Raw genomic sequence first — 10322 nt, forward strand, 5'->3', positions numbered from 1 at the left:
ATTTGTCACTACAAAGTCTCGGAATGTCAGCAATTACTCCCTCCATCTATTTCTTCAAGTAACATGCATTCAGTTTTGGTGTCACTATAAGTATCACAATGAGCTCTTGGATTGCAACTCTCAACCAGTAGAGTACTATGCATGCATCTAGCACAAATGTTGATACAGCTCAACTCACATGATGTGGAAGTTCCCTCTGATTCGTCAAGTTCTAAAGCCAGCTCCAGATTTCATGGCCATAAAATTTCAAACTTATGATTCTCTCTGTTATGTTCACATTCTCCAGGTATGTCTGCTTCAATGTCCTCCTTGAAAGGCCAGTCATGAATTCCTGCCTGGCCTTTCTGGTTTGGGTAATTTTGCAAACTGCCTTGGACTCCTCCTTAGCATTGTCAACAACATAATCCTCAAAAAGATCCTGTTTTTCCTTTGTATCATGCAACACTCCAACCTCAGAACACTTGAGTTTATCTTCGAGTGACTGATAAAAAATATTGATGGTACATTATTTTGGAAATTGCTCTGTTTGACCAGGCTCACCACTATTCAGTGAAGCTGCAGGCTTGGTGATGCATTCCACATCATTCTCAGGATAGTTCAATCGAGCACAAGGACCATACATGGCCCTATCTTATAATCCATATTATTACTCATTAAAAATATTGATGGTACATTATTCACATTTTCACATAAATTGTGCAATTTTGGTGCTCATATTCTGTTCCCAAATCGTTTATCAGTGCCCATAATTTCATCTAAGGAGCCTAAATCCAAGGAAGACCTCAAAACTTAAGCAGCTTCATTTTCCACTCTCTTCCTCACTCCTTCCTGCAAGGAATCAATTGAAAAATTACAGCATATTCAAGTCCAATGTACAACTGAAATGTACATTAGCATGGCAATATTCACATTCAAAAGATAAGTCCTAGTAAACATTATCGTATCTGCATATCTACCAAATAGACCACCCATTAATGTCAATTAGTCAAAGTAACTGTATGTTGCAGCCTATTGTGTGAGGCTGCCACTTTGCACTAGTCACCAATGGGTAATTAATGATAGCTCGAAAGCAGATTATCATCATTTCTCACCAAAAGGTTCACAAGACTCACTCAATAGCATTTATAAAATAAGATTTTCCTGGGAAAATACAAAACAATACGGGAATTTATAGAAGCTCTCTTATCTACCTCACTCCAGAAGTGGAAGTAAAAGTGTTTGATTTAGAAGAAATATAAAAGAAATAAGAAAGAGATAAATATATGAATGTAAATAGGTGAAAAGTAAAGTAAAAATAATTAGTGAATCTCACACTTTTTTTTTTCTCCTCTCTCATTTACCTTCTACCAAACATACTCCGTTCCGACTCAATTATATATAAGTAAAAAATAACAGTTTGATAATTTAAAATAAATAAATTTCAACTATGATCACCTTATTCAATATAATTTCAAAAATATTCTTCAATTAATTGAGATTTTTTTTCTAATAAATTTTTTATATTAAGTTCCAATGAAAGATACTTAAATAATATTAATTTTTTTATTAACGTAAAAGTTAATTAATTTTACTTATGAATCTAAAAAGAGTACTTTTTGTTTTTTTTTCTTAGTTCTTTTCCGCTCAATTTATTTAACTTTTATCAAACCAAAAAGTGAGGGAACAAAATAGTGTTTTACCCTTAACTACTTATACCTGTGGAAAAGAAGTGGAAGCAGAATTATTTTGTTTCTTTTATATTTTAAAATTTTAATGCCCTAATTTTGTGCTTATCTTTTCAGGATCACCTGCTTTAATTCAGCCTTTAGGAAAAGTGTCCCCCAATGTTTTACGTGTTTGGTTTACACTTTTGGAGGCACTTTAAACGCCAATTCGGCTCTCACTGTTAATTGACATTCATCTTGTTTTAACATGTACTCAAACACAGCCTTAGTCACATGGGGTAATACTGAAAGGCTGACCCCAACAATCCAACGTGCATGAGAAAAAGTCTAACACCGACAGCATCACTTGACACTGAGCTATTCAATATTGGAGGCCAATGATTGCTTTACTGTGATCTTCATCAATTATTCATTTTTTGCCAAAGAAAGAAAGAAGCTGTGATTGTATTTCTCATATCACATCCTCCTCCTCCCTCATTTGAGCTTGTTCTAGATATCAAATTTCTCTTTTATTCAGTTCATTTCGAACTTTCTTTCTCTTTCTAGTTACCTTGTGGCTTGTAGATATTCAGGCGTAGAGACAAACAAAGATCCAGTGTGCACTTGTTCCAATCCAACACCATACTCTCTCTCTGAGATATTTTGGAAATTGAATATGTTGTATTTTTTTGTCTCTTGCTTATTTCGTTGTGTGTTGTTTTTCTCTAAGATATTCTGGAAATTCAGTGTGTTGTTGTATTTTCTTGTCTCCTGTTTACTTCGTTGTGTGTTGTTTTTCTCTAAGATGTTATGGAAATTGAATATGGCATATTTTTTTGTCTTTTGTTTATTGTGTTTTGGGTTGTTTTTCTTTGTCTGTTGGTTACTTCAAAAGCTTAGTGATCCTGTAGTTGAAAAACCCGTGTCTGAGGACAACAAAGCTCCTCAAACAAAGTATGATGTTTTTGTTAGTTTCAGGGGCAAGGACGTTCGTGGCAACTTTCTTAGCCATTTGGATGAAATTTTCAAAAGGAACAAAATATATGCCTTTGTGGATGATAAACTTAAGAAGGGAGATGAAATATGGTCATCACTTGTTGAAGCAATTGAACAATCATTCATTTTGCTGATCATATTCTCCCAAAGCTATGCTTCTTCCCGTTGGTGTTTAAAAGAACTTGAGGCAATACTTGAATGCAATAAGAAATATGGACGGATTGTAATTCCAGTTTTCTACCATGTGGAGCCTGCAGATGTACGACATCAAAGAGGGAGTTACAAAAATGCATTTAAGAAGCATGAAAAAAGAAACAAGACTAAGGTGCAAATCTGGAGACATGCTTTAAAAAAATCTGCTAACATTGTAGGAATTGAGACATCAAAGATTCGGTAAGCTCTTTATCCCCCAATAAATATTCAATATTTTCTAGCTGTTAATATTTAGTATTTTATATATAGGATTAAATATGAATATAGTCCATGTAAGGTCACAGTTTTTTTAATTTTGGTCCTATATATATATTTTTTTATTTTTAGTCTTTTGTAAGTTTTTTTTTTGTTTTGGTTTCTATAAGTTTTTTCCTTATTTTTAGTTTATAGAAGTTCGTGATTTAAGGGACTAAAATTAAAAAAAATACAAATTTATAAAGATAAAAAATGAACAAAAGAATTCACAGAATCAAAATTGAAAAGTATAAACTTTCCTGGACTAAAAAAAAAACCTAGAGGGACCAAAATTGAAAAAGAAAAATACAATCACAATGCATATTTAAGTTTTTAGTTGTATGGATATTATCGTGACATGGTTGGTTAAATTGAATAAAGATGTCACCTTTATTTTTTTTTATTTATTTTTTTCAGCAAAATATATGTTTATTAGTTATTATTTCTATATACTTAATTAGTCAATGCCTCTGCTTGAATTCTCATGCGACCAACCATGCTTTGTTTGTCCATATGCATTGAATTTATTGGTTAAATTTTAACCAAGTAATGCATTTAAATTTATACTTTTCTTAAATATTTTTGGATACATATAACAAATTAAGCTCCTTTCTTTGTTTAGGGATTTTTTTAAGGCTAAAATATCATTTCGGTCCATTTGCATTTTAATCATTTAGGCTTTAAAATTCTCCTTTTGGTCTTTTAAGTTTGTAACATTGTCCAAAATAGTTCTTCTGCCAATATGATACTAACACCGTTAATGTAATTAGATATATTGACTAAAATATTTTTACTTGTTTTAAAATATAATACTATAAGGGCATAAAAGTACATTAATTTTTAAAATTCCCACCCTCCCCTTGTGAACTAATAAAGAAAAGATCTATTTCTCCTCCCCTCCTCTTAACCAAATGTCTAGTCAAATCTCTCCCATTTCTTCCCCTCCCTTCAGATTTCCTCCCCTTCTTTGAACCAAACATTGTGGAAGTTTGCATTGTGAATGTTGACACCCCCTCCCTCTTAAACAAACATTCAAATAAGTGAGTTAATCATAATATTAATGACATTGATTTTAATATCTCTCTCTCTGCTGTATAGAAACGAGGTTGAGTTGCTTCAAGAAATTGTAAGGCTTGTGCTGAAAAGGTTGGGTAAATCTCCGATTAACTCAAAAATACTTATTGGAATTGATGAAAAAATTGCATATGTAGAATCATTGATACGCAAAGAGCCAAAAGTCACTTGTCTTATTGGAATTTGGGGCATGGCCGGTAATGGCAAGACAACCCTTGCAGAAGAAGTATTTAAGAAACTACAATCTGAATATGATGGTTGTTATTTTCTAGCCAATGAAAGAGAACAATCAAGTAGACATGGAATAGATTCTTTGAAGAAAGAAATTTTTTCTGGACTTTTAGAAAATGTTGTGACAATAGACGATCCAAATGTGTCTCTTATTGATATTGATAGAAGAATTGGTCGTATGAAAGTTCTTATTGTTCTCGATGATGTTAATGATCCAGATCACCTAGAAAAATTACTGGGAACTCCTGATAATTTTGGATCAGGTAGTAGAATAATTATAACAACCAGATATGTGCAAGTACTTAACGCTAACAAAGCTAATGAGATATACCAGCTTGGAGAGTTCAGTTTAGATAAAGCCCTTGAACTTTTCAATTTGATTGCCTTTAAGCAAAGTGATCATCAATGGGAGTACAATGAACTATCAAAAAAGGTGGTCGATTATGCCAAAGGCAATCCATTAGTTCTTAAAGTCTTGGCTCAACTTCTTTGTGGAAAAGATAAGGAAGAATGGGAAGGTATGCTAGACTCACTTAAAAGAATGCCTCCTGCAGATGTTTATAAAGTAATGAAACTGAGTTACGATGTACTAGATCGCAAAGAGCAACAGATTTTTCTAGATTTGGCATGTTTCTTTCTTAGAACGAATACAATGGTAAATGTGAGCAATCTAAAATCTTTACTGAAAGGCAATGAAAGCCAGGAAACAGTGACTTTTAGGTTAGGAAGGTTGAAAGACCAAGCTCTTATAACTTATTCCGATGATAATGTTATAGCTATGCATGATAGTTTACAAGAAATGGCTATGGAGATTGTTCGTCGAGAGTCTAGTGAAGACCCTGGAAGCCGCAGTCGGTTGTGGGATCCAAATGACATTTTTGAGGCATCAAAAAATGACAAGGTTAAAGCCTAACTAGATATAACATTTATTTCTTTTTTGTGTGAGAAATGTGAATTTTGGTGAGGTTTAAATTTTTTTCTTCTTCATTGATGGCAGAGTACTAAGGCCATTAGAAGCATATTGATTCACTTGCCAACATTCATGAAGCAAGAGTTAGGCCCTCACATATTTGGAAAGATGAACAGACTACAATTTCTGGAAATTTCTGGGAAATGTGAAGAAGATAGCTTTGATGAACAAAATATTCTTGCAAAATGGCTTCAATTTTCGGCAAATGAACTCAGATTTCTTTGTTGGTATCATTACCCTCTAAAATCCTTGCCAGAGAATTTTTCTGCTGAAAAACTTGTCATCTTGAAATTGCCAAAGGGCGAAATAAAATACCTTTGGCATGGAGTGAAGGTAAATATGTCTCTCACTGTTATAATATTATGTTAATTCAAGACATATTAACTAGTTTAGCTCGTGTGATATATTCATTCTACTTCATTTTGTTACAGAATCTGGTGAATTTAAAAGAACTTCACCTCACTGACTCCAAGATGTTAGAGGAGCTGCCAGATTTATCGAATGCCACAAATCTTGAAGTACTGGTTCTCGAGGGTTGTTCTATGTTAACTACGGTGCATCCATCTATTTTCTCTCTGGGAAAACTTGAGAAATTGAACCTTCAAGACTGCACGTCCCTCACCACACTCGCAAGCAATTCCCATTTATGCAGCCTGAGTTATCTCAACCTTGATAAATGTGAGAAACTTAGGAAACTCTCACTGATAACAGAGAATATTAAAGAACTGAGATTAAGATGGACGAAAGTCAAAGCATTTTCATTTACATTTGGAGATGAAAGCAAGCTTCAATTGCTACTTCTCGAAGGAAGTGTCATTAAGAAACTACCTTCATCTATAAAGGATCTAATGCAACTGTCACATCTAAATGTTAGCTATTGCTCGAAGCTCCAGGAAATACCAAAGCTTCCCCCATCCCTTAAAATTCTAGATGCCAGATATTGCTCTTCACTTCAGACTCTAGAGGAGCTTCCTTCTTCCCTTAAAATTCTAAAAGTGGGAAACTGCAAATCACTTCAGATACTACAAAAGCCTCCCCGTTTCCTCAAATCTCTAATAGCCCAAGACTGCACATCATTGAAGACTGTAGTGTTTCCTTCAACGGCTACTGAACAACTAAAGGAAAACAGGAAAGAGGTTCTGTTCTGGAATTGCTTGAAGTTGAATCAACAATCTCTTGAGGCCATTGCATTGAATGCGCAGATCAATGTGATCAAATTTGCAAACCGATGCCTCTCTGCACCAAATCACGATGACGTTGAAAATTACAATGATTATGATAAAAAATATCATTTTTATCAAGTTGTTTACGTGTATCCAGGAAGTAGTGTTCTAGAGTGGTTGGAGTATAAGACAAGAAATAATTATATAATTATTGATATGTCTTCAGCTCCACCTTCTCTCCCAGTGGGCTTCATTTTCTGCTTCGCCCTTGGTATGTATGGAGACACATCCCTGGAAAGAATTGAAGCTAACATTACTATAAGTGATCGTGAGGGTGAAGGTAAGAAGGACAGTGTTGGAATGTACATAGGTCTTCGGAATGGCACAATTGAATCAGATCACCTATGTGTGATGTACGACCAAAGATGTTCTGCCTTCCTATATAGCAGAGCCAAAAATCAAAAAGAGTTTAAAATCGAGGTTTCAATGGTGTTACGATCCTCATCCAAAGAAATTTTGACACTGCCGCAGCAGATGTTTAAAGGATTCGGGATCAGCCTAATAGACACCTTGGGATTTAGCAGTTTCAAACAACAAATGGAATTGCATGACTCGCTCCATGTTTAAATTTCATTAAACAAATGGAATTAGGTTGTGCTTCGTATCATCCCAGGTATTCCCTTCGCGTTGTTTACAACAAAATCTTTAGATTAGTAGAATGTGTATTATTTCATGCTATAAAAACTTAGTTTGTTACAACATTCAAGTTATTAACATGAGTTCTTATAATTTAATGTGCTTGTGACAAAAAGGAGATGTCACAAGGATTATGTGAATTTGGATTTGTAGTATGAAAATATTTATGTAAAATTGAAATAAAGCAAATTATACTTTGGTTTGTTTTATAAATTCTTCCTGCATTTGCTTTATCAGATGGACCAACTAAGTTCTTAATCAAACAGCTGAGTAATGACTACTCAAAAGAGAATAGTATGCAAGCGTACCCACAACTACCAACGAAGATTCTTGTATACATGTACTGTTATTACTATTAGTAAGGAATATGACCATAGTCCAAGTGATGATTATAGTAATTTTCAAAAAGAAGCATTAAATTGTAATGACTAAAAAGGTATTTACACTAGAAACAGTTACATATTTGTCGATGACATAATTTGGAATGAGCCAAAAAAATTGTTGATCAAGCTCTAAATTTTAAGAGATATACTAGATATTAGCCAGATGTATTGATCAGAAGTAGCCTAATTAAAATTCTTGTCACTAAAGTTTCAGGGTGAACATCTTACTAAAGCAGATATTAGGGACTCTAGGGGTTATTTTGCAAACCACTTCAGAAGATGGCACCTTGACTCCTCTTCAGCTTACCACTGACTTGAAGCCAACCATTTTATTGCAGAAATTTGAATGTTGTTTTTGTTAGTCTCATGGAGGCAGAGCATATAATGCAATGTAGAGGGCGAGTATTTTGTTTGGAAGATGAACCAGGAGTGTACAGGGTTTGGATGCCAAATGGTAAGACCCCAGGACTAGCAATATCTAGAAATTTTGTGACAGAGATGGGGTATGAACATTATTTCTTTTCCACATGTCTTTTTAATCATACAATAGCTCCTTTTATTGTCAGTTTTCTGACAAAGCCAAAATGCAAAAGCGTATAAAAAATATGTAATTGTTTCATGTAAAGACCAACTTATTTTGTTTTTGTTTTTTCTTCTTCTAATTTTTAATGTGCTAGTTGTGCTCAAGTAAGTTTCCACAAGTTGTGTTTATCGTATCACATTTAGGTTGAGTATCCATCCAAGTTTTTTACAGTGTGTTTGGTTTTTGCAGTTTGCACTTTCCAAGGGACCAATTTGAATGTCAATCCAATTCTCATTGATGATTATTGATGTTCAACGTCCTTTAATGTATATTCATACAAAGCCCTAGTAGTTAGTACATGGTTATGTTAGTGTTGGATTGCCTCCAACGTATTTTTGCAAAATTATCCCCATTGTTAATTCTGCTTTAATTGAAATACACGCTGCCAAGATTACGACGGGAATACAAACATAACCTTGGTCATATGAGAGTACTTTCAATGAAATTGCTTGTTAGTGAGAAACTAAAAATTGCAAAGTTGGCTGGATGACGTTCCAACATACATGAGCAAAAGTTGACTTTGAAACCTTCTTTTTTTTTTCCTGGAAAGTTGAGTTCGAAGGCTAACACCCAAAGCATCCCTGATCTATATAATATTGGAGGCCAATGTCTTGTTTACCATGATCTGCATCCATTATTCATTTTTGGCCAAAGAAAAGGAAGAAGCTGGTATTGTATTAATTTTTCATGTGACATCCTCCTCATTCCTCATTCGAACTTGTTGTAGATATCAAGTTTCTGTTTTATAATCTCTAATTCTTCCAATTCATTTCTAACTTTCTTTTTCTCTCTAGTTACCTTGTGGCTCAAACATATTCGGGTGTAGAGACAAACAAAGATGTAGTCTGCACTTGTTCCAATCCAACACCATACTCTGTCTGAGTTATTCTGGAAATTGAATATGTTGTATTTTTTTGTCCCTTGTTTTTCTTTTTGTGTTATTTTTCTTTGTCTCTGGGTTATTTCAAAAGCTGAAGGGTGTAGAAGAAAAACCCATGTCTAACAACAACACTCCTCCAATAAAGTATGATGTTTTTGTAGCTTCAGGGGTGAGGTTGTGGCGGGTTTCTTAGCCATTTGTTGGTGCTTTGCAAAGGAACAAAATAAATGCTTTCGCGGCTGACCAACTTGAGAAAGGAGATGAAATACGGCCATCACTTGTTGAAGCAATTGAACCCAAGACTATGCTTCTTCACGATGGTGTTTAGATGAACTTGTGACAATACTTGAGTGCAGAGAGAAATATGGACAGATTATAATTCCTGTTTTCTACTATGTGAAGCCCACAGATGTACGACATCAAATGGGGAGTTATGAAAATGCATTTGCTGAGCATGAAAAAGAATATAAGACCAAGGTGGACAATTGGAGATAGGCTTTGAAAAAATCTGTTGATTTATCAGGAATTGAACCATCAACATTTCACTAAGCTCTTTTTTTCCAATAAATATTCAACATTCTGTAGCTGTTATTTAGTTATATCATTGTATTGTATGCATATCGTCACAATGTAGTTGGTTAAATTGCAAAAAGATGTAACCTTTATTTTGTTTTCTAAAATTGTTTTTAGCAGAATATATGCGTATTATTTCCGTATATATAATTTTAGTCACAATCCTGCTTTGTTGGTTCATAGAATTTAGCAACCTAAGTAATACATATAAATGTATTTCAATTTTTAAATGATAGATTTTTAAAGGTTAAAATATATTTTTAGTCCCCGATAAATTAGTAAATTTTATTTTGGTTCATTAATGATTTTTTTTCTTTGTATTGAGTTCCTAATAAAATAATAATTTTATTTTTTTATCTTTAATATTTTATTTTAGTTCCTACTAAATTAGTAAATTTTCTTTTGGGCTCCTAATAAATTTTGTTTATTTATTATTAATCATTTCAAAGGGGCTAATACAAAATGAACAAAATTTATTAGGGACCAAAAACGCAATTTGCTAATTTATCAAGGACAAAAACATATTTGAGCTTTTTTTAAAAAAAAATTCTAGATTTTTGTATAGATCTAACAAGTTCCTTTATTTGTTTTTTTAGTGCTTGAGCTGTCAAGGAAAACCCACTAAAAAAAAATTCTAGATTTTTGTATACATCTAACAAGTTCCTTTATTTGTTTTTTTAGTG

General features: G+C 33.4%; 1 protein-coding gene across 5 annotated transcripts; it reads left to right on the top strand.

Annotated features, from left to right (window-relative positions):
- Positions 1-1973: 1973 nt before the first annotated feature.
- On the top strand, positions 1974-9761 carry LOC114387831 (disease resistance-like protein DSC1). Of its 5 annotated transcripts, XR_003661417.1 has the most exons (6): positions 1974-3032; positions 4185-5292; positions 5389-5694; positions 5793-7197; positions 7942-8855; positions 8981-9761. XR_003661417.1 is itself a non-coding variant. In XM_028348035.1 (5 exons), the coding sequence occupies exons 1-4, from the start codon at positions 2320-2322 to the stop codon at positions 7149-7151; spliced, it is 3486 nt and encodes a 1161-aa protein (XP_028203836.1). In that variant the 5' UTR covers positions 1974-2319; the 3' UTR covers positions 7152-7197; positions 7942-9761. The 5 variants fall into 5 exon arrangements, 4 of the variants coding, with proteins under 4 accessions (XP_028203836.1, XP_028203837.1, XP_028203840.1 ...); XM_028348035.1 differs by having other exon boundaries at positions 7942-9761; XM_028348036.1 differs by lacking the exon at positions 8981-9761 and having other exon boundaries at positions 7812-7982.
- The last annotated feature ends 561 nt before the right edge of the window (positions 9762-10322 follow it).

Source organism: Glycine soja, chromosome 15 (assembly GCF_004193775.1).
Source record: "Glycine soja cultivar W05 chromosome 15, ASM419377v2, whole genome shotgun sequence".
NCBI classification, from domain to species: Eukaryota; Viridiplantae; Streptophyta; class Magnoliopsida; order Fabales; family Fabaceae; genus Glycine; species Glycine soja.

Bases quoted from the DNA above. Each gene is read 5' to 3' on its own strand.
- LOC114387831 (XM_028348035.1), top strand. From the start codon at position 2,320: ATGTTGTATTTTTTTGTCTCTTGCTTATTTCGTTGTGTGTTGTTTTTC. The intron at 3,033-4,184 runs GTAAGCTCTTTA...TCTGCTGTATAG, and splicing joins ATTGAGACATCAAAGATTCG to AAACGAGGTTGAGTTGCTTC. The intron at 5,293-5,388 runs GTTAAAGCCTAA...CATTGATGGCAG, and splicing joins AGGCATCAAAAAATGACAAG to AGTACTAAGGCCATTAGAAG.